The 25,134-nt window shown below is 27.9% G+C and overlaps 3 protein-coding genes across 4 annotated transcripts in view; 1 reads left to right on the forward strand and 2 right to left on the reverse strand.

Moving 5' to 3' along the window:
- Positions 1-779: 779 nt before the first annotated feature.
- On the reverse strand, positions 780-9,776 carry LOC122513520 (cationic amino acid transporter 2). The gene is made up of 11 exons (XM_043629926.1): positions 9,512-9,776; positions 9,064-9,310; positions 8,634-8,918; positions 7,419-7,523; positions 6,567-6,945; positions 4,453-4,592; positions 4,198-4,300; positions 3,664-3,812; positions 3,419-3,585; positions 3,111-3,219; positions 780-1,137 (listed from the first exon to the last, which is right to left on the reverse strand). Exons 1-11 carry the CDS (start codon positions 9,539-9,541, stop codon positions 1,013-1,015), a joined length of 1,839 nt encoding a protein of 612 aa, XP_043485861.1. The 5' UTR covers positions 9,542-9,776; the 3' UTR covers positions 780-1,012.
- A 4,328-nt stretch (positions 9,777-14,104) lies between these two features.
- On the reverse strand, positions 14,105-17,363 carry LOC122513521. Its single transcript, XM_043629927.1, has 6 exons — positions 17,254-17,363; positions 16,404-16,595; positions 15,907-16,107; positions 15,724-15,843; positions 15,461-15,639; positions 14,105-15,355 (listed from the first exon to the last, which is right to left on the reverse strand). Exons 3-6 carry the CDS (start codon positions 15,962-15,964, stop codon positions 15,278-15,280), a joined length of 435 nt encoding a protein of 144 aa, XP_043485862.1. The 5' UTR covers positions 15,965-16,107; positions 16,404-16,595; positions 17,254-17,363; the 3' UTR covers positions 14,105-15,277.
- A 203-nt stretch (positions 17,364-17,566) lies between these two features.
- LOC122513518 (protein kinase C, brain isozyme) overlaps positions 17,567-25,134 on the forward strand; it is a 44,093-nt gene continuing 36,525 nt past the window's right edge. The window contains exon 1 of one of the 2 annotated variants that reach the window (XM_043629924.1): positions 17,567-18,818. In XM_043629924.1, the coding sequence (XP_043485859.1) occupies positions 18,619-18,818 (200 nt within the window). In that variant the 5' untranslated portion in view covers positions 17,567-18,618. The remainder of the gene's footprint in view (positions 18,819-25,134) is intronic. The other variant, XM_043629925.1, reaches the window with a different exon arrangement.

The raw sequence follows: 25,134 nt of genomic DNA on the forward strand, positions 1-25,134 counted from the left end.
ATATCTTAAGTACAAGATAATCTCATTTTTATCGAAATGGAACGTGATAAAATGTATCTAGCTATGTAAGCCACTTTAACTTCTTTTCTTTCTTTTTTTTAGAAAAAAGAAAGAAAGAAAAAAGGGGCGGTTGTTGAAACAATTAAAATATTTAGAAATAACAAAATTGAGACAATGACAAACCACATTCAGGAAAATTGAACAAATTCGAGAGTAAGGAATTGCAAAAAATTGTTAATAAAATCTGTACGAAATATTGAAAGGGTTTGCAAATAAATTTAAAATTCAAAAAGTTGTTGACATAACCGTCATTTATATTTTTATTAAAAAGCAAACAATATGATAATTGTTTCGTATAAAACTAATAGGTCTACTATTTTTGTAATTTATATATTATTAATATATAATATTATATTATTTTTTCATTTAATTTCTTGTAACAATGAAAAAGTTAGAAGTTTCTGATAAATTTAGCAAAAGATGTGTACGTCAACGTGTTAATGCATAAACCGTTTCTTTATGGTTACAGTTAATCGGAAATATTTAAATAAAAATTAAATAAATTCCTCGTCAACTGATCAATGGGTATTTACAATAATTCTAGATTCCATATTGTTGTTACGATTTAAAAAAATATTATATAATTTTTACACATTCAGCTGACTCGGCAGACATTATTGCATTAAATAATTCATTTATTTAAATCAATGCAACAACGTTTATATGGTAAACGATTTATTAAATAACGAGAAAGTTAAAAAATGAGTCAACAATTTTGTTATTTCGAAAGATGTATTGTTTTTTAGTAATAGGATTAAAAAATTATCTGAATGATGGCAGTAAGTTGTATGGAAAGTGACGGCAAATATTTTTATGATAATAAATATGTCTATAATTTATTAACTGCTATATATATAATTAAATAAATATATTCAAAAATGTGTGGCGAACTTTTGCAAGCATCTCGTAATACAAAAAAAGTCGTCCAAAAGTATTATATTTACTAATAAAATCACGTAATTCGATTACAATTACTATTTTTTCGTTCTATTTCAATGATATTATTATTCTCTTGTTTAGATTTTCTATCTCTATTGCTACTGTTCCACATTCCGTACAAAAAGTATATTGAAAGACCTGTATAAAAAGATATTATATACACTACCAGTCCAAATTATTTAACCAACTTATAAAATGATAGAAAGTTGGTTTAAATTAATGTAGCATCTAATTTTTTTTGTATTTGTGTAGAAAAACAATTGTTCAACAAATTCATAATTACGTTCAATCTGAATGTTTTATTCATCATTTGTGCAAAAAGTATTTTTAATATATTGAATTGAATATTTTTTTGATCGCGTTTATAATTGAGGTTATAAGTTAGAACAGTGGTTCTCAAACGTTTTCTATCTTCGACGTCATTTGCTACGTCCAAGTTTTCTCAAGACGTCTTGCGTTCAAATCTATAAAACACGTTTTATTCGTTGAGATTTCATCAAACAGATATTAAGTTAGTTAATGATTTGCACCAAGTTCGCTTAATTTCGCATTTTATCACATCGAATTGAAAAAAAGTCGTTGCAGTGCATCCTTTTGGGGTTTCAGTGCAAACTTTGGAAATCACTGAATTAGGATGTTGTCATTAAGTATGAAACGTCACATTACTCCGCATACTTTTAATTCGAAATCAGACATTTCATGCTTAATGATCTAATATAATTCGTTTTACTTTGGGTGCAAAGAATACGTAAGGCAGTACTGAAAGCGAGAAATGGCTTTTTCGATGAAACTAAGATTAAAATATTTTATCAGCATTTTCTAAGTTTTATCTTTTTTTTCTCATAAAATTTCGAGTAAAACCAATTTATTTTTCCAATTTTATCATGAAAATGTACGACTGGCAATTTATTAGGTCAATGAAACGTCCGATCACTCCGTTTAATTTAGTTCGAAATCGGACCTTTCCTAACAAATGACCTAATATTTCATTCATTTATTCTGAAAGGTCTTTAATTATAGTGCGTGATACAATATTTGTCAAGAATCGTGTTCTTCTATATTTTGTTTTAAAACCACTAAAATGTAGATTTGAAAGAAAGCAGGTAACAGAATTTTCGTTCCCCGAAATGCTTCGTTTAGAAAACATTAGTTGTCTTTCAATCATGGCCCAGAAAGAAATATTTAATACTGAAATCGCGTCGAAAAAAGACTCATTTGAACGAAAGAAAATTTGGATCGTAATTTTTTCAGACAATGTTCTTTTTCAGGCATATTATTTTATTAATCATTTGTGGTCTACCCACACGAACAAATTCGTTCTGTGGATCAAAAGTTAAATAATTTTTTGAAAGTGTCATATACGTTGATAGATAGCACATTCACAATCAGATTAAAAAATTGAGTTTCTGTACAAGTGGTTCTCAAAGTATGTACCGTAGAGACTTCCTCACAAGTATGTTGTGAATTATTACACAGTTTTCATAATTTTAATTCCATTTGTAATTTCTTATTTGCGCAAAGCTGGCTTTTCAGCAGTTGCTATTATAAAATTTATGTATCGCGTGAAAATCAATGTGAAGAAGGAAATGAGAATGACTGTGTCCAGCCCGATGATTTAAGAAAATGTGCAGCAACCAACAGCCTTATTCATTTAATTAATTATCATAATTAATTGAATTTCCATAATTACACTTTTAATGATATAAAATATGTGTTATTTATTTTTACCTAGCTCTTACAAAAAATGATTGACTATTTTGCAAAGTTAATTTGTTAGAATTTGACATAGGAGGCCTTTGAAAAATTTGGATTCAACAAGGGCACCGAAAATTAAAATCCTTTGGGAACCACTCTTCTAACTAAATAAACTGACTTATAAAATATTTAATTCAATATATTGAAAAAATACGTTTTGCACAAATGAAGTGTTTTTTTTCACGAATAACAATTAAATGTAATTATGTATTTTTTGAAAAATTTCCTTCCAATAGAAATATTAACGAAGAAAAATTGTGAACGGTGTACTAATTTAAGCGAATTAAACTGATCAAATAATTTTGATCGGTAAGTGTGTATATTTAAGTTTATAAGTTAATGTTCATTGTACTTACCAATAATCATCCATATTAAAAATCGTATCCAAGTCATTATATCTAACATCATCATAAGATAAATATTAATAAGTATACTGATTGCTGGTAAAAAAGGGACAAGTGGTACCTAAAAAAATAAATTAAAAAATATTGTTGAATTATTTTAATAACAAAATTTAAAGACAAATGTTATATAAATAAATAAATGTTATATATGATATATATAATATATATAATATAATATATATATATTATAAATAATAAAATATAATATAAATAAAAATAATATATATATAATAAATAAATGTTATATATGATTAACCTACCGAAAAGGCAAGTTTTTTGTCTGACGATGGTTGAAGATAAATAAAGATTAATGTTGATATTAACGCAACTATTAGTATGACTATTGGTACAACGTAAAGTGCTTTGCCAGTGATAATTTCTTGGGAACATTTTGATATCATTGCAGTAATGCAAATGCAAAGTATAACTGTAATCAGAATCACACTGTTACACTATTATCATTTAAGAGAAATATACTCACATTGATGGGTGAATCAAGTATTACAGTAACAGAAAACGAGACAAGTGACCAGTTGTCCAGTTAATTTTGTAGAATGATCTAATCTATTAGCATTAATTAGCTGCTTAACGATAAACTTCACAGTCCTTGGATCACGATCACCTTTTTTCTCATACGCCTCACTTTCTTCGTATCTAAAAATACAAATGTATCTTTCAAATTTGTAATATTGCTTATTTTTAACATTCTATTATGTTTTGTACTTTGAAATTTATAACGTACGTATCAGTAATCATGAGAAATTATTAGAATGCGAATTTTTATTATTCAAATTTGTAATTTTGTGTATATGAAATTATTAGAATGTGAATTATAACAAAACGAAAATATTTCATTTTATGAGAGAGATTTATTTGATATTACAATTAATCATATTATTTAATTTTGGCAATTTTAATTCAACTTTTTGCAAGCCAAATCGCAAGCCAAGAGGATGAATTTAATTTAAGGGACAAAATTTTACGATATAAATAGTAAAATGAATTTTTAAATACACAATATATATTTATATTTTCTTACCGTAATATAAGAACACAAGCTGCAACTATTGAATAAGCAAGAAGTGTTCCTATACTCATCATATTTAACAATTGAGTAAGCTCGAATATTGCTGCTAAAACTCCTAAGACAGAATCATGTTTATATAGTTTACAAATAACGATAAAAAATAAACAAACAAACAAAAAAAACAGAATATTTTAACTCTTATTTTTTTAAATTTAATATAAAAAATTAAAAAAAAATAAAATAATATTAATATAATTATTTTCGTACCTGTAAGAATACCTGCTGAAAAAGTGCCCATAATTGGTGTATGAAATCTTGAACTTACTTTTCCCATCCATTTGAATATCAAACCGTCGGACGCCATTGCGTAAATTATTCTTGGCAATGGAAACATTGCACCTAACAAACTGCAATTAAAAGATAGATTTGCATATACGTTTGTTAATGTGTGTGTGTCTATTATTAGGTTACCCAGAAAATTCATGCCAATTCGATTCATATTTTTAATGTACGAGGTGTCAAATGTTCTTTTGCACAAAAGTAAGGATATATTACATATTTTAAAAATAAGAAAAATATGTTATATAAATATGTGTCATTAAAAGCTTCGTTCAAAATAACATAAATTGTCAAATTTATATAATAAACAAAATATTTTATAATAAAATAAATGTATAATATTATAATAATAATAATAATAATAAAAATAATAAAGCAACAAATTTAAACAGTTTTACAATTTATGTTATAATATTTGAAAGAAGCTTTAAATGACTAACGTTTATAGAATATTTTTGAAGGTATAATATGCTTACAATGTTTTTACAGTATATGTAAATACATATATATATATATATATATATAATAATAATAATAATAATAATAATAAAGCAACACATTTAAACAGTTTTACAATTTAGGTTATAATATTTGAATGAAGCTTTAAATGACTAACGTTTATAGAATATTTTTGAAGGTATAATACGCTTACAACGTTTTTACAGAAAAACATCTGACATTCTGTATAATAAATCAAATTTTTCTCTAAATCCGTACGAACTTGCACTGTAATGTATTTCTGCGATTTCGTGGAAATTTAACTTTAAAAAATATTAGAATTCTTAATTTTAGAATGAAGGTAGTTATGCATTTAAATATCTTCGTCGTATTTTCACGAATCTAACTCGTGATGAAAATTTCGGGCCAAATGGAATCGTCAAGAATCAGGCTCATAATCATAATATCATGTTAAACATATTTATTACACGAATCTGACTCGTATTAAATCGTTCAAAACAGTTTTTGCATTTTAGTTTTGCATTTATCGGAATGTTTTGTAAACATTTAATACCATGCAGGATTATTAATTTTTAGAATTGTTAGTATTTTTTAATAAAATATTATAATCATTTAGGAATAACAATATAAATAAATTTTTGTTATTTGTTGAAAATGTTAATGTTTAAAAATATTCTTTCTTTTTATAAAATTATCTATTTATTAATGCATTACCGTACAAAAGTTTGGATAAAAACTAAACGGGGGAAAAGGAACTAATTTGGAACTAATTTTGAAATATTTTGTTAGGTAAAGGTTCAATGAACAATTTAAACCCAATTACAGCATTGGTACTGAACTGTTAACGTTATGCTTTTTTGAAGAAATATTTCTAATACTGCATCGGGGAAAACAACATTGCAATATAATTTCAATTAGCAATTAAATTTGTTACTTATGCAAACTATTAAAAACATAATTCAATTGTATTCATTATCAGACAAAGATTCCATATTTATATGTTGAAATTGGACAAATATTAACTGCATTATACGCGTTTGAAGAAATCATAACCTTAAAACGGTCATTTGACCCTTCACGATAGGAAGATACATGAAGTTTCGATTGATTTATTGTTAGTATTAAAAATTTCATCGTTTAATATCTTCATTTATTACTACTATGATATTTTATATACCAAAAAATCAAATGTTAATCCCATATTCCCTACACTTTTAGTTTGATTTCACTAGCGTTTTGTCGTCTCAAGTTATCTTTCTCATTTAGTATTTAGTATTGTTTTATTTGATTTTTTCTATTATAATTTTTTAATTGATTAACGATTGATTCTATCAACTAATTTGTCGATTGTTTGATTCTTTAGATATCGAACAAAAATAAATAAATAACATTATGTTAATTTAAGCGTACAGAAACGTTGCTGCTATTGTTCCAGCAAAGATTTTATTTTCATTTTAACGAATGCCTAGTAGATAATGCGCAGATCATCTAGGTAATTGGAGAAATGAAACAATTAATAGATCACCCTAGTTAATGTGCACATTACCTAGATATATTATATACATCATATCGTATATTCTTACCTTGCGCATAATCCACAAATTGCTCCAATGCTGACTATCCATTTCGCCCAGTCCCATCCAATCACTTCAAATAAATGTGGAAAGGGTGCGTCGGGATTTTGTTCATAATAAGGTAGAACCATAGTAAGTACAGCTGAGACCCCGAAATACGCGAGAAAGACAACGGTTAAGGATGCAACAATAGCTATTGGTATTGATCTTTGTGGATCTTTAGCTTCTTCACCCGTAGTTGCAACACAATCGAAACCAATGAACCCATAGAAACATGTTGCCGCGCCTGTAATTATACCTGATATCCCATATGGCGCGAATCCTCCTGTTCCGTGTTTGCAACTTGATTCGGTACAAGATGGTCGAGTTTTCCAATTATTTACATCAGCTTCGGACGCGATCAAAAGTCATTTTAACGAAAGAAAATATAATAATGGATTTAATTGTTAGGGGCAATTTATTAAAGTGATAAGATATTTTACAAATTGTCCCGGTCATTCTATAAAACGTGTTTCAATTGGGTCTGTTCAAAGCACGGGACTAGGGAAAGAGTTTTTTAAGCTCGTTTAAAGGAAACAATCTTTAAAATATGTTTCAGTGGTTCTATTTAGAGCACGGGGGAAGGGGGATGTTTAAATTTTCATGATTTGTTTTATTTACAATAGGTTCACTCAGATTTTTTCCCCGACCTCACCCCCCCCCCCAACGTACTCTAAATACAGTCAACTGTAACACATTTTATAGATTGACCGAAATCCTCTGAGTATTTTATAGAATGACCGGGAAATCTGTGAAATATCTGTTCATTATTTGCATTGACCCTAACATAATTATAAATTATTTATAATTAATACGATTTACCTTTGAGAGAACCAGCAATGATTACGAAGAGAACGACAGAGAGATTCACTAAGGTAAAAAAGTTATTTGCAGTTGAGGACTCTTTGGCGCCAAATGCCAAGGCAGCTGTGAAAAATAACAATGTAAAGTATAAATATATACATACTTATATAAAACTTGTATTGATCAGTGGCGGATCAAGTTAAGTGGAGGCCCTAAGAGATCAAAATTACGAGTCCCTCAAATTCATTGTCAAGTTGGAGAAAAAATGTTTCAAGAAAATTTTTTATGAAGCTGTTAACACGTTCTGTGCCGCGTGGGAGGTATGCGTTCCAAGTCCGTTCAAGCCTTTTGTTATTTTCATTGTAAAATGAAGAGCAATGTTGAATAATGTGTTCGTTAAATAATTCCTAAAAAACTAAATATATTACTTTGTTGTCTTATGTATCTTAAACTATACACTCTTTTCTTGTGATAATTATGATATTTATATTATTTGTGTATGTATTGCATACGTCAGAAGCAAAACAATGCAATAGTAAAGCGTGGGATGTATACGTCCCACACGGCCTGAACGGAAAGTGTTCTAATAAGATCAAAACGGTACGAAACGTGTTAACAAAAAAGAAAAGTAATGAAAAATTATACTATACTGCAGTAATCGTCGATATTTAAGTCTCTTAACCTATAATTTTACTCAAGAATGCTCTTGAGAGAGTGAAAATGTGTTTGGAGGTTAGTTTATGTAAATAATAATTTGAATTTAATATATTTTAATAACAAAGTTAAGTATTTATACTTTTAAAAATTGAGTAGAACCAATTAACTATTTATAAAGTTATTTTAAAAGCAGCAAAGAGTGATTAATCAATGAGAAGATAATCATACTGCAAATATCGATATTATTAACCAATAAGAATGTACCAATAATTGCATGTGATTGTATCACACATACAATAAAACTATAAATAAACTTGTTAAAAAAATATCATTTTTCTCGAACCCTAATAGAAAGTTATTTGAAGATCTTGAATCATTTGTTTATATTATTAAATAAAATTTAATTTAATATTAATTTAATTTAATATTTACAAATTAAAAAAATTTGTAAATATTATTAAATAAAAAAAAAAATAAATAAAACCATTTGGTATTCCACGTAAATGTTTAATCCCAATACCGCATAATCCGCCACTGTTATCAATCGTATCGTGATTAAAGAAAATAATGAATTACCAGAAAACATAAGGGTGATACCGAAAGCGAAAAAATCTGGATAAGAAGAAAAGTGTTCAACTTCTATAGGAGCTGCCGATTCGAAAGCATTTCTCATACTATTATTGAATAGTGCATCAACGTAAGTGCTAAGACCACGTACCACGCTAGCTGAACCTATCACATACTCTAATATCAGTGTCCAACCTATTAGAAAGGCAACAAATTCACCCATTGTCACGTAACTATAAACATAAGCGGAACCAGCTCGTGGTACTCTTGCTCCGAATTCAGCATAGCAGAGACCTGAAAAGATATTAGATTTTTTTTTTTAATCAAACGAATAATCATCATACGAATATAAAAATAATGTTTTAGATGTTAATAAAACATCTTCGGTATAAATGTAACATAAAAATGGATGAAACGGTTGGCAAGAGTGTCCAATTACCAGCAAATATCGATGCTACAGCAGCTATTAAGAAAGAGATTACAACAGCAGGCCCTGCAATATCCTTCGAGACTGATCCTGCCATAACGTAAACCCCAACACCAAGAGTTGATCCAATACCCAAAGCTGTTAAGTCTAACGTTGATAGACATCTTTCCAATTTTGAGTCTGTACTAACGTTTATCCGTTTTTTTCGAATGAAGGCTTTATACAGACTACGGAGATTCCATGATTTCATATCGTGTAACTGTTAAAAGTTTTTTATTTATATATATATATATACATCATACTCGAGCAAATACGTGTACAAAAAATCAATTATTTTTTATGATCGATAAATTCATTGGAATGTCGAATGAATTTTGTGTGTGTATTTTTGTTTGTTTGTTTGTTTGTTTGTTTGTTTCAAATAAATTTCATTGAAACACAATATGATTTTGTAACTTACAAATAAAACATTTGTTGATATGTAATCCATTTTGATTGTAGAATTTTACGAACACTCGGATAGAAAGGATCGAATTTACGTTAGAGTTTTCTATCGATCACGTCTGGCACGAGACTAACATAAGAAGCGTTAATTGAAGTAATGCCCGTTAAATTGTGCGCAACTCTCTCGTCGTAGCCTATTGCCGATATTTCTTTTTAAATCTTTCAATTGGTCGAATTAAAGACATAAGGCCTTGCTACAACTAAATATTATCTAACTAGAAAACACTTTACATCGAATCGTTCGCAGTCACGAGAACGTTTTGTTTCTTTTACTTTTCCTCCTTCCTTTTTGTTTTCTTTTTTTTTTTTTTTTGATTAAAAATTTACACCGGCACGAGACTACACAACGTATCGGAATATATATATATATATAATATTGAAGCTAATCATTTATCTATGCGCTTCTTATCTATCTAGATAAGATCATTTTAATAGCAACATTATAACTTTCTTCGAATTTTAACTGACCGGTATATACAATTGATTACGAAAATATTTGAACGTTGATACAAAAATGATATTAATGTTTTAAATAAATGTACGAATGACTAGACAAATATATTATTCTATCATATAATGCATGGTTTCTAGATAACAAAATTACAAAATATATTAGGTTGCCAACCAAATTTTCCGAGGTTTTTTTAAATTTTTTTAAAGTTTATTTTTCAATAAAAATTAATAAAATTCAAGAAAATAATGACGCGCGGAATGTTAAAATAAAAAAAAAATGGTGGAAACTTGGTCACCAATTTAATATTTATTAATCATATATAATTGTTTCAATAATGGAAGAGAATCGAAGAAAATTTAATAATAAAATATTAATCTCTACTGATCACGATTTGTGAATCACCCTGTATATTCATTAAATAAAGTTGTTAATAATGGGAGAATGAAAGTATGGAGAAATACAAAACATAAATATCAAATCTATACTGCCGCCCGAATATTTTTGTAACTGACTGTATTTGTACATACATATATACAGGGTGATTCACAAATCGTGATCAGTAGAGATTACTGATCTATTATCCGATCGGAAATGTTTTTATCGAGTATTGCATGCTTTCAAAAGAGTTTTAATACGCTTTGTAGCAAATTTTTTATCAATTGTTTTTCTCTCACAATTTTTCGAGATCACCTTGAGTTTATTTTTTTTTTTTTGCATATAAACGTATAAAATTTTTTTATGACCATCTGTTAGAGGATTACAATACGAATTCGGTAAGTACCGTAATATAACACGTGTTACTATTTAAATCTTTCAATTGATCGAATTAACGACGTAAACCTTGATCTAACTAAATATTATCCAACTATAAACTCTTTAGATCGAATCGTTCTCAGTCACGAGCGTTGTTTATTTTTTTTTGTACTTTTTCCTTTCGATGAAAAATTTACACCGACACAAGACTACTACAACGTATCGTTGGTACATAATATTGAAGCTAATTATTTATCTATGCGTTTTTTATCTATCTTACAATTAATACAAATAGATAAAATCATTTTTAATAATATTATAACTTTCTTTGAATTTTAACTGACCGGTATATACAATCAGTCACAAAAATATTTGAACGTTAATGCAGATATGATATTTATGTTTTGTATTTTAATTAAATGTACAAATGATTAGAAAATAAATAGACGTAAAAAAGATTATACGCAATAATATGTTTGTAATATTATTATAAATAAAAATATATACAAAAATAATATATATTAATAATAATATGTTTATATGCGCAAAAAAAAAAAACTCAAAATGATCTCGAAAAATCATGAAAAAAAAAACATTTGATAAAAAATTTCTCGTATACGCGTTAAAGTTTTCTCGAAACTATGTGATACCTGATAAAAAATATTTCCCAACGAACTGATAATAACTGAGTAATCTATACTCTAAATCACGATTCGTGAATCGCCCTGTATAAATTAAAATTACTGGCATATTAATATAAATAATATAACATTAAATAAAATTGTGTTGTTTATTTGATTTTATAATCTTTATTCTTACGATCACAAACGATCTTTTTTCTTACTATCTTCGGGTACGGTATATTAACATTAGATTATTTTTAATGATTGGTATGTCGTTGAACGATAAGATCAACATATTTCTACAATAAATGATCCGATCACCGGTACATCCCCAAATTAACATTTTTTTCTTTTCTAGAATACAATCGTACTCGGTATCTTTTATATACGAATTTGTTTTTCTTTCTTTGTTTTTTTCTTTTTATCATATTTCAATATAGACGCTAATTAATACTTGTAAATATTAGACTCTTGAGATATTGCTCAACGATGTTTGGGAGGTACAATTGAAGATAAAAGTGTTGAAAATTTTAAATTCGTTAATATAGACGTTTTACAGCATGTTTTGAAATAAATTAATTATGTCAATGATAAGAGAAAGAATGTATAATTAAGAAAAAAAAGATAATTTTACCAATAATGTTGAATTAAATAAGAAATGTTTAATAATATGAAAAAATTTGTAAGCAACTTTTGACAGTGAGTGTGCGTTGATTTTAAATTAACGGTAAACACAATTTTCATTTAAATCTTTATCAATTATTAATATCGAAGTATTAATAATGATTAAGTATTAATTATGACATTTAAATATTACTTATTTTCGATATGAAAAATATTTTTAATGTTAATTATTCGAATGTTTTATATAATAGAGAAAACGTGACAACATTGTTAATTTTTTAAGTTATCTGCATAGTTAAGGAAAATGAAACAAATTACAAAACTGTAGTTATATTTTTAGCTTTTTTATTATAGCTAAATACAGTGTTGCCATATTTTCTTATACAGTAGAATAAAAACCTGCTTTTCGGATTGTTTATAATTTTTTTTTCAATAATTATTTAATGAATATATCAATAAAACTATGTAAAATTGGTTATAAGATCGTATAAGATTCGTTATAAGATCACATGTAAAATAATAATTAATTAAAATTTTAATAATTTTTAAACGATTTAGTGGATTAATTTGAACTGATTACCTTTGACTTGAGGATTAAATAAAGAAACATTTCTTTTTAAATTTCCATTCTCTTCGTAAAATTTTGACATACCTACCAAACATCCTTTTACATTTAAATCTTTCACTTTTTCGATTTACGACGAATTTGTAATATCGCGAACGTTAAAAAACACTGAATGATTTCGAATTTTACGAATTCGTCGTTGCACAAATTTTCGTTAACGAAATTTTGACTTTCCTTTTTTTCTTTTGTTCAACGTAATTCGAAAATATTTTGCGTCTGAATAAACACAAATATATATTTGTTCAAACTTACTCGAACAAGAGCTTTTTTTAGCTCCGTCGTCGTTGAAAACACAACACCGTTTTACAGCAACGACAGTTTCTGTAGTAACTGTAACAATTATATGAAGTGTTTCTCTGTTATAAGAATTATTTTTCCAAATATATAATAATAAATATTTTTCTTCTTTCTTATCTCAACAGATATCGTTGGATTATCCCCAATGCGACGAGTATGATATACGATTGGATCATAAAGAGGATAAATTGATAAAGATATATTTCTTTTTTATTTTCAATATTGCTCTTACATACAATTCATACGATAAACTTTGTTATTTCGGAGACATAGTTATTGTTCAAAGTATATAACTATAATTTTGATATTGCACTTTGGAATGATGAGAGATGATACATGTACAAACAAAGGATTAGGCATTTCAGTAGTTTTTATGATAGGAGATAATAGTTTATTCGTGTGAAGATAAGATTATCGTATGAACATTTCATTTCAGGAAGGTATTATACAAGTACAATAGGGCATAGATTACCTGTATTAATTGAATGACAAATTCATTTCGATAATAATAAATGAAAATAATAATAATAAATGAAATAATTAAATTCCTAATTATTTTTACCTAATTATATTATAAAAACTAAACAATATTTTCATTTGAATGGTTTATAAGTAAACGAGAACATATAATAAGAAAAGTTATTTATATATATATAAAATAAAATATATATTATATTTAATTATTATTATATATATATTTAATAAAAGTTATTTATATTTATAATAATTATATATGTTATTTGAATTGTAACATTTTTCCTTTATAAGATTATGGTATTGAAAATGACAATGATTTGAACAATGGATATTTTATATAAGTTTCTTTTTATTTTATATTACTAATGCATTCATTGTCAGATAAAAAAAGAAACACCAAACGATCTTTATATTAGCTCTACTTTTTTTAAACTGAAAAATATATTTTAAGTAAAAGATCGATCATAGATTTTTCTTTATTTCTACTTTTTCCATAACATTATTTATTTCAAAAATAAACAAACCGTAAAGAAACTCGAGTTCAAACAATATTCGGGTTGTGGTAGTATTTCGCTTTTTTTATCGGTCTTTTATTAAATAAATTTATCGGTCTATTAGGTAAAAATACACAGTAACTATGATAAAACTATGATAAAAATGGTAGGAGTTGTATAAAAACTATTTTAATAGGCTTTATTGTCATACCAAATGATGTGAGGAATTTATTAAAAAATGTAAATCGATACAATCTGCCTGTCAATCCATCATATTCCGAAAACACAAACGTCATAAGTAGATTCATGACTGTGTCATCATATGCCAAAGCTATAAGGTAATTCCTCTTCGGGAAGTATGGACACGTTATTTGACTTCTTGGAATTCAGAAATGATCTTTTATGAATGAAGTAGAAGAACTGTCTGCGTAGATATCAGAATCCTTCCTTTAGCTCGTATAGAAAAATTGTGACTGGTTAATGACATTGATACTATTATTATTGAAATGAATTCTATATATTGGATCAATTGTTATTATGTGTTTATTTAGATTTTAAAGTAGACTTTAAAAAGTTTTTCATTTTTATTGACTACGCTTCTATCCGAGTTCAATTAACAACTTATCAGTGAATATTTGGAGTCTAATAATAATCAACGCTTTACTGTACGTACTTTATTAACAATAAAAAAGAATGAATAAATATTTGGAATTAAATGTCTTTTTATTAATATACAAAAATGGACGAATTAAATATATATTATACACACATACAAAGAAATGTGCGTGCTTCTATCCTTTCATGCACGTAAATATACATTTTTTATAAAGTTAATCAATTTAAAAGTGTATATATTTGTATGAAGAGTGTAAAACTATTAATTAATAATTTCATTAAACGAATATTTATCATTGTTATATAAAAATAATTCATATGCATGTATACAACAGTAAAAGCATTGTGTAAAATGCACTAATGTGCAAAAGTTATAAATATATTTGTTTTCATAATGATCGAATAAAATTCTTAGTCATCGGAGTTATGTATACATATATATATATATAAAATACTTATATTAATGTAATCAACATATTAACAGTCTAAAATTATGGACGGAGTTTCTTTTATAGAAACTTATTTGTACATAGTACTCGTATGGCTTAAATCAAATGTAAGTATTTGATGATAGTCATACATTCTATACAATGCTAAATATACTAGTACGTTGTTGATTTTTAAAAGAGACATCATTAAAACGATACAGATCTCAGTCGTGCTTCATCCGACGTATAATAGATTCATCTCCTTCGATGTCGGGTAAGATTACATGAATTTCCCAATAAATGGTAATCAATGTTCGCTATGGTAGTAAATTTTATCTAGCGAATAGAAAGACGCTAAGTGATACCAAGATAATACTTCCAACTGTAGCTTTTACTTGACTCGCATCAGACTAAATTGATCAAATAGATAACAAAGTAATTATAAGATAACATTATCTTTATAGATAAATACAAATATCTATGTATAAATGTAAAATAGTATGAGTTATACTTACAATAATATAATAATTACACCTGTCACCATGACAGCATTCGGAACATTTCCAATCTTGATACCAAATATGAGTACAAAGTGGCATATTAGTGCGTCGTACTCTTTCACATTCTACTTTAGAAGAACACCTTTTCGATATATAAAATTGTTTTTTCGCACCTTGCGACCAGTATGGTGTACCTGTGAAAGAAAATATTGAATATGAGTCATAACAACATAACCTCTAAAACGATTAAGACTAATACAAACTATGAGAAAACTTACTGCCCCATTTAATTTCTGTTAAACACACATCCTCTCCCTGTTCGCATGTTTTTAAACTTTTTAAACATTTGTCAGTATTATCTTCCTGATTAGTGCACACATAACATTCCAGGGCGTGACCTATAACAATGTTTACCGTTGAATTAATGATACCACTTTGACACATTATTTGTCAATACTCACTAATCGAATTAGCTAAGATGATTGAAATAATACACGAGATCTTCAATAAATACCACATTATTTCGCCAAATCTTTTTGTTAATTATGACAATTAAATGAAAGGACGCGTGTAAAACGTCTTTGAATTGAATAAAATGTAACTTGGACGACACCCATTACGAAAACGCCATCTGTCCTTACGAGTACGAACTACATAATCATCTATAAATTTTATGATTCACATATCATACATACTATATATATATTATTATAATATTCAACAGAAGCCAGAAAAAAAAATATCTAGCTTATGTTTGATCTATTTTTTATTTCAATGCATTGAATGATATAAATCATTGCATCTAATTGTAAGAAAATTCATTGATACCATAAAACTATTCAAATTGTATTCTTCAATTTTTGATTTAAGGTATACAACGATATGTAATATAATTATCTTCTTAATTGAAATTATTTTCGATAGTCAAGATGATATAGATAATAAAAATCTATTGCACCTTTCACGGATGATTAGACTTTATTGGTTTCATGTTTCCGTGAATCCTTAAAGCGCAAAGAATCGATGGACAGGCATAAGCACAAGCGCGTAAGAACACCGCGCACGATCGTGTTATTAAAAATAGCCCTAAGGTAGGTATTATTGACCCGAGCGTCGTAACTTCAGTTATAATTCTTTCCGGTCGAGCAACCTGAAAAAGAAGGGATAGTAGGAGGAGGAATCCTTTCGTTTTGTTTGTTCCTTTTTTTCTAAATTATTTCTAAATTCATTTGGAAAAATTATATTCCCTTTAAAACAAAAAACACACACAACTTTAATTTGATTGATTTACGATGAGCCATCTGCCTTGTAGAAAATTAAATCAATTTTTTTTAATTATTAACAGTGTTATTTAATTAAAAGAATGACAAAACAAAAACATTTATTTAATAATTCATCTGACAATATAAATCATTCAATTTATTTTTTTTTTATTTATTTAATTTACTGTTATAATTATCAGCAGACATATATATATATATCCGAAATTGAAGAATGTCAAGATTCACGTGGTCACTTAGCGTATGTCCAAAATATTAATATATGCGGTCCCTAACCAACATATTTGGTATCTGTTGACAAGCGTCCATGTGAATCTTGACATTCTCCAATTTCGGTCTTTCACAGTAACACATATATATATACAGGGTATATTTTAGGGAGGGGGGTGAGAGGGTATAAGAGTAGGGTAAGAATTAAGGGTGGAATGGAACGTTTAGGATAAAAGTATTTTGGACAAAATAAGGGAACAGTAATTAGAAAGATAAAAGGATACGAATAAGGGATAGAACAGTTAGAAATTTGATTACGTTCACTTGCTTTAAATTTGGTTCATCTGCCAGGTTGAAATTCGTTCATGGTTGCTTTTCGAAGCTTGGAGTTTCTGTTGGTCGTTGGATGTCGATATTGGAGTGCGCGGCACAGGCTGAGCAGTGGCAGCTCCGAGTCACTGCGCCGAGAATCTAAAATTATCGGCCGGTCCACGATAGAAGAAACAGAGAAAGAAAAAGAGAGAGAGAGAGAGTCAGAGAGAAAGAGAGAGAGAGAGAGAGAGAGAGAAGAAGGGTAATCGAAAACGTAAAGAATTAGAAAGATAAAAAGAAGAAAGTAAAAGAGAGAGAGAGAGAGAGAGATAACGTGAATGCGGAATGAAAAAAAAAGAGTAGGATTAATTAAAAAACCTTTTACAAACAGTTACGGTTAGAGAGATTTGTCGAGGCGGCGGGAGTAGGCAAAAAAAGGGTTCAAGGTGCGCAGAAAAGTTACGAGCAGTTCGGGAGTAAGAGAAGGAAAGTTGGAATACAAAAGGAGAGGAGTGGAAGGGAGAGAAGGAGGGAGGAGTAGGAGGAGAACGATAGCTCATCGGTGTTGGACGAGTAGGTAGAAAAAACGTGTTACGTGAAGTAAGAAGGTTTGTTGGTTTGGAATAAGAGGTGGGAGAGAGAGAGAGAGAGAGAGAGAGAGAGAGAGGAAGGAGTAATAGTAGAAGAAGAAGAAGAAGAGTGAATTAACTGAACGTTACGAACGACGGACAGGCTGATGGACAAACGGATGGTCGGATAGACGAACGAACGAACGAACGAACGAACGTACGAACGAACGCACAAACGAACGAACGTACGAACGAACGAACGAACGAACGAGTGGGTTGAAGAGGGTTTGGTGAGGAGGGGAGAGGGAATACGAGGTAGGTCTACGTCGTGGCACGGGCTTATACCGCGCGCGCGGAGTAGCCTACCTACCACCCATCGTGCGAGTTCTCTCGCTTAACGTTCTCTTTATCTATCTACCTATCTGTCTTTTTCTCTCTCTCTCTCTTTCTCTCTCTTTAACTTGGTACGAACGATACCAAGGCTGCTGCTACTGCTGCTACTGCTGCTGCTGCTGGTGCTGCTGCTGGTGCTGCGACCCGATTATTGCTTTTGAACAACTCTCAGTTGTCAGAGTGACAGAAGAAGAAGAAGAAGAAGAAGAATATAAAGAAGTGAATCACAATTAACCAGGAAGGAACAACAGGAACTACTCTAATCTGATTGAAAAAGAAGGATAAGGAAGTTCAGAAGAAGGAGTAGCCAGCGGAGAGAAGAGGAGCAAGAGGAATAACGATAACCGCGAGGGTCTGTTTAAGACCCCCGTCGGTCCAAACGCATCGCGTTCGCGATAAGACGATCGCCATGGCGGAGGAACAAGATACGAATAACACGTGCGAGGATTCTCTCGGTCCTGGTGATACCACCACTGCTTTTGCCAAGAAATTACGGGGCCGGAAGGGAGCACTAAAGAAGAAAAATGTGTACATGGTTAAGAATCATAGCTTTATGCCACGTTTCTTCAAACAACCGACATTCTGTAGCCATTGCAAGGACTTTATATGGTAAGTTGATATGAATTTTTCTTCCATTGTTTATTATCCGTTCGATAATGAACATTTTTTTATTTATAACAATGGGATTAAGTCAAACATATGCTTTATATTTTCTTTTATTTATCAGGGTTAATGTCGCTCGGTTAAATAAATAGGCCTATCTTTTTATAACAAGTCTGGGTTGTATCTCGAGTGTTTTGTCAAATTATCTTTTATTTGTGATGACTTCAAAGAATTCGTATCGGTACCGTTGTTAACTGTTATTTGGTTAATAATTTTATAAAATTCATCTGTCGTTTATTTGGTTTCAATATAAAAACTGGTATCGACGGCCAATCGCATTCTTGCACCACAATATCGACACGTAGAACTGGGATTGGGATTCTGTCGACAGCATGGGTCGACAGAACATCCAGGGACACCGGCTGATTCATATCCTTCTGTTTGATCCTATTTTGTTGATTTTTCCTGCAATCCTATAATCGAAACTTTCTACATTTTTTGTTATCGTTAATATGCTAACTATAAGAACTGAATGTGTGTCATAAAAATAGTTGACAAAAATACGTCGTCAAGTTTTTGTTCGGAAAATAATTCGTACAAAATAATGCCAAAGGATGCGTTTATAATTGAAATATGGGTATACAAAGGTCACTTATTTAAATGAATCATTAATTTGATTATTCTCAATTAAGAGTCCATACATTTTTCTTTATTTCTAAATCGTTTAATCAGATTGGAAAATGATACCATTAAATTAGTGAAATGTAGTTAGCCACTATCTAGTTTAATCTGGAATTAAGTTTCTGATACTTGGTAAATCGTCGGGCATGTTGTTTAGAAACTACAGAAAAGTCTCTATTCAATTCTCGTAGAATTTCAAATTCACACTGGTTAGATTGAATCTATCCTACATTTCTTTCTTTTTTTTTTTTCGTTTTAAATATATATATATATAAAACGAAATCATTTATTCTCTCTACAGAAGAGAAGAAGAAAAAAAAAAGAAAAAGTAAAACGGAAGAAAAACCTGCGTCACGTATAAAAAAAAAAAGAAAAAAGAAAATAAATGGAAAAAACAAACCAGTAAAATTAATGGTCGAGTAAAATAATTATTTATCTTTTCGCGTTCGATTTGAACTAATCGGCCAAGTTGAAAGATACCACCATCCCTTTTGGATCGTGTGATTGAATTTACACGTATGATCAAAATAATAATAATAATAATAATAAAAGAAAAAAGAAATTGCAGATTAGATGCAACTAAGCCGTGATATTTTTATAAACGTAAATAGTAAAAATAAATCGTTATATTGAATTTTTGTTCTCGTCGTTCTTGAAATAATCATTTTTTTTTTGAAGGAAGTTGAATGTGTTGTAACACGACATGCGTCACAGGCTTATAGTATCTTAGCTCATTCGTCATTCGCTAGCGCGATCGGGCGTGCGCGCGCGCGCACACATTTTGTGACACACGAGGAAGACGGCCTTGTAACGTAATATATATATATATATATTATACATGCATTATAGATGCATGTATACAAGCTACTAGGAGTATGCCATTTTGACGCTTTTATTTCCGGACTATGCGATACGATAAAATATTTCTTTTCTTTTCTTTTTTTTTTTCTTTTTTTTTCTTCTTCCTTATTTCTCGAATAAATTATTGTTGAGAAAAGTAAGGTTAAGAAAAAATATATTCTTTACAAGAGTAATATTCTTACGCTTAGGATAAGAAATATGAATTGCAAGGATAAACGTTTCACTTCAATGCACTTTTTAATTCATCAACATTCTATATTCATTAAATATGAACTCGATATTTTCGATACACTGGTGGTGCGTGGTTGGTTTATTACCGACCGAGTGATACGCTAGCTACTGTTTATCACGAAAAATGATTTTCATTCGAAAATTTTTTCATCATTTTTTTCTTATTTTTTTCATCGATTAAGAATTCATTTGAAAATAATATAGAAAATAAATATCGGATTAGTTATTTCTACGAAGCAATATCATCGTTGAAGCTTTTTCAAATTTCTAACGCCTGTTGTTATTTGTCGATAGTTTATGTTTTCTTTTAATTATGCAATTTGTTTTGTACCTTTTATAGAGAAAAAGTATTAAAAATACAACAAAGGTAATAGTACGGTGGGTTTGAAATATCTACAAAATTTCATTACATTTTAATATTCTTTATATTGTTGTAAAAGATTGCAAAAATGTTTGTTTTGTTCTTTTTTTTTTTTATTTTTTCATATACTGGAATATAGTATTGTAAAATATTTAACTGCGCGAATTCTTTTCATTCCGTTGAATCTTCCGAAATTTCGGTGAATTTGATTGGCTTTTTTTTTTATCAATACATAAATAATTTATAGGACATTTAAATAGGTGTATCTTTATGCATTATGCATATATAAATATACATTTATTTATATTGAATTATTATAATTAAATTCTTCGCGCTTTCCTTGAGAGTCATCGGAAATATCAAAGTTGATTTTTATTTTGATGTTGGTATAATCATTGGAAATACGATTCAAGTATATACAGGGTGTTACAAAAGTCACTTTATGAGAAAAAAGAAAAACAAACAATCAGTTTTATGTAATAATTTGGTTTTTTATTTCCCAATATGGATTTCCAATTACAGTAGTGTTGTTAAGAGGGTAAAACGTTCAAGACTGCTGGTATTTCAAATACTTCATCAGAAAAAAATCTATCGGAATGTTTGAAAAGTTAATACCGATTTATAAAAATATATTTGATCGATATACCTTATATTGTAAAATATTTAGTTAACGAATTCTATTAATTTCATGAAATCTTTCGAAATCGTTGAACATTTGATCGGCTTTTTTTTTACCCCAATATATAAATAATTTATATGATATTTAAATAGGTATATCTCTTTATTCATTAAGCATATATAAATATACATTTATTTATATTGAATTATTATAATTAAATTCATCATTTTCCTCGAGTCATTGGAAATAACAAAGTTATTCTTATTTGATGTTAGTATAATCAAATAAACGAATATTTTATTATAAATGACCTAAGATTTGACATAACCTATAAGAAAATATATTTAATGTATGCTCAATCGTCTGAAAAGAATTAAAATATGCAAAGAGAATGGTAAACAAATATTCTTGTTAGACTAATTTTGTATCATTTAAGTAATATTTTATTTCTTTAACAATAAAAATGTTTATCTGCAATCGAATTAATATTAATTTGAAAGTCTAATCATTCTCAAATAGATTTCTGTGCATAAGAATATTTTGAAGTTTTGCATTACAAGGAAGTTATTTCGAATTTACGATAGAACCGAGTGTGAATATTTTTGTGACTTGTTATATTTCGAATCTTATTAATCTGTACGAACATTTTTCGGCAACCAAACAATTATTTTTAAACTATTAATTCGATAAAAGTTGAAAATTGAATAATTTAATGAAACATAATTATTTTTTGCTTAAAAAAATTTGATTAACTACTTAAATACCTAAACTTTGTAATGATTACCAATCCGTACTTTTCATTTTCTTTAGTTTGTCTTGATTTTTCTATCCGTAGTATTTGTAATTGTTTAATCCGTAACATTGATTTTATTTTATTGAAATATTTTTCTATTATTTGAAAAACCAATTATTATTTTGTATTAAAATACAATGTCAAAAATAAAATAATCGATATCTTTAATATTCAAAATATAATTTTCCAAATATTCATAGATTTTCAATGACAGTAATATCCACACTTACCCTATCTAGATTTTGTTGTAAAACGATTAACTATCATACGGACGAATTGAAAAAGGTCGTGTAAGATACCTTATGAGAGCAACAGTACTTTCAATTTGAAAAATCACATTATACTGGTGTCTTTTACGTCGTACGGGCGATTAACGTACACAACGAAACGAATACACGTGTTCGGGTAAAAGGTTGTGAATACATGTGGACACGTGCACATTGCATTATGCAAGTCGAGTTTACCCGACCCTCTTTGCCGAGTTTTTATATAGAAAGCAACGGGGACTTCGAAATCGATGAAAACCAGGCTAACCCAATTAGGTCGAAACAAAGACTTTTCCTGGCTATGCGAGAACAGATATATAGATGAATGTGTCGAGTTTATACTTGTTAGACATTAGACAATACTTCTTATTTTATATATGTTCAAGATAAATCATTTTCAAGTAAGATCATTACACAAAATAATTTCATTAAAATGCTTTTAACAAATTATTTGTTAGTTATAATATATATATAAGATATATTAGATATATTAGATATATTATAAGATATTATCTAATATATCTTATATATATAGATATATTACTATATATAATAATATAATAATATTAATTATTATATTGGAAATAACAAAGTTATTCTTATTTGATGTTAGTATAATCAAATAAATGAATATTTTATTATAAATGACCTAAGATTTGACATAACCTATAAGAAAATATATTTAATGTATGCTCAATCGTCTGAAAAGAATTAAAATATGCAAAGAGAATGGTAAACAAATATTCTTGTTAGACTAATTTTTTATCATTTAAGTAATATTTTATTTCTTTAACAATAAAAATGTTATAATAAATAATAATAATAATATTAATTATTATATTATTATATATATTATATTATATAGATTATATATATATAAGAAATATATATATATATTTCTTTTTCACACACAGACACACACAGACACATAAACACATAATCGTATATGATCATTTCTCATTTCTCATTTCTATTATTTATTTTCTTTTTCTACATCGATTAACCTGTTGCAATCAATGACGAAGTGGAACGTGACAATTGTTTGCCCAGTATCCTTCAAATCTCGCTTGTGTTTGATTTTTCATTTATTTATTGGTAATAGATTATTTTTTTTTATAGTTATATTTTATTATTTATGTAATAATTTATATATTTATACGATATTTTATAATATTTGTTTGTTTTTTTTTCTTCTTTTCTTTCTATTGTATGGATAAACGTGTAAAATATATGAAATATGTTACTTGTTAAACGTATGTCTTGAGATATATAAATTCATGATTTTATGTATTATTTTTATGTAATTCAATTCATAAGTATTTGCATAGTAACGGCAAATTTAATTTTCTGTTAAATATGACGTAATTATGAACATTTTTAGGCGCGTCCGTCACGTGGAATTGGCTTATGCAATCACTATTACGAAATCATTTGACTGCTATAACTTTTGATAAAAATGACATTTTGTAATTAGGTTTGATGCTTTTAACGAATTGTTAGATTATTTCAATCTTTATGATGTTACAAACATATCAACATTTCTACAATTTTATTATTCGTTCTTTTTTTTAGTAAAAAGAAATATACGAATTATAAATATAATGAAATTAGTAGATAAAATATATTTAATGTTAACGTGTGTGTGTGTGTGTGTGTGTGTGTGTATGCGCGGTATAAAAAATTCGAAACTGACGACTCGAATGTTTGTACGATTCGAAAATTGTGATGGAATTTTGACAAAATATTTATTTTATCATTTATAAAATCAGCTTAATTAATTTTAACAAGAAATTTAATAAAAGAAAAGATACAATTTTTAAATAATATTAAGACGATAAATTAATGAAACCATCACATATTTTTGTAATTAAATTTGAAGAAAATATTTTAACAAATCGTATAGAAATTTTTTAAATACAAAAATTCATACGATACATACATTTTGAAAAAAATCCATGTAAATCGCGAAAACGTATCGTTTGTGTGTTTTTTTTTAATTAAAAATAATACAATGTGTACAAGTAAAAAAAAAGAAGAAAAAAAAAAGAAGAGAGAACAAAAGGTGCTAGCAATATTAAAAATAATTAACAGGAATATTATTCGTGATCGATCATGACTGCGACCAAATTAATTAAACTCGATTTAATATTCGGAAAATGTTTTCCTTATTTGCCAAGTATTATCGCGCAGAATTTATCTTCGTATAAAACATGAGCTTAATTAATGTTTGCACACTCGTCGATGCTACATTTTATAATTGCAAATAAACATTAAATATATTTTATTGATTCGTAATGTTTGTCATATAACAACGTATACAGGGTGTCTCAGGTTTAACCGGCCAAATTTTGATAACTTATTCTATTGGATTGACCAATAAATTGTTTTCAAAATCAAATTTTCTAATATATATTTGAATTATAAAATGTACAACACGAGAAGGTATATTTTTTGTGTATATTATTCATTTGATTTAGTATCATCAAGATTTTCATTTATTTCTTTCGTTA

The sequence above is a fragment of the Polistes fuscatus genome, unplaced genomic scaffold (assembly GCF_010416935.1).
Source record: "Polistes fuscatus isolate 324 unplaced genomic scaffold, CU_Pfus_HIC Scaffold12, whole genome shotgun sequence".
NCBI lineage: Eukaryota > Metazoa > Arthropoda > Insecta > Hymenoptera > Vespidae > Polistes > Polistes fuscatus.

What these genes read in the sequence shown, in the direction of transcription:
- LOC122513521 (XM_043629927.1), bottom strand. Translation starts at nt 15,964, where the DNA reads ATGTGGTATTTATTGAAGATCTCGTGTATTATTTCAATCATCTTAGCT. An exon ending in CATCTTAGCTAATTCGATTA is followed by an intron (nt 15,844 to 15,906) that starts GTGAGTATTGAC and finishes ACATTGTTATAG; the next exon opens with GTCACGCCCTGGAATGTTAT. An exon ending in GGTGTAATTATTATATTATT is followed by an intron (nt 15,356 to 15,460) that starts GTAAGTATAACT and finishes TGATCAATTTAG; the next exon opens with TCTGATGCGAGTCAAGTAAA.
- LOC122513520 (XM_043629926.1), bottom strand. Translation starts at nt 9,541, where the DNA reads ATGGATTACATATCAACAAATGTTTTATTT. An exon ending in TATCAACAAATGTTTTATTT is followed by an intron (nt 9,311 to 9,511) that starts GTAAGTTACAAA and finishes AACTTTTAACAG; the next exon opens with TTACACGATATGAAATCATG. An exon ending in ATTTGTGGATTATGCGCAAG is followed by an intron (nt 4,593 to 6,566) that starts GTAAGAATATAC and finishes TTTTAATTGCAG; the next exon opens with TTTGTTAGGTGCAATGTTTC.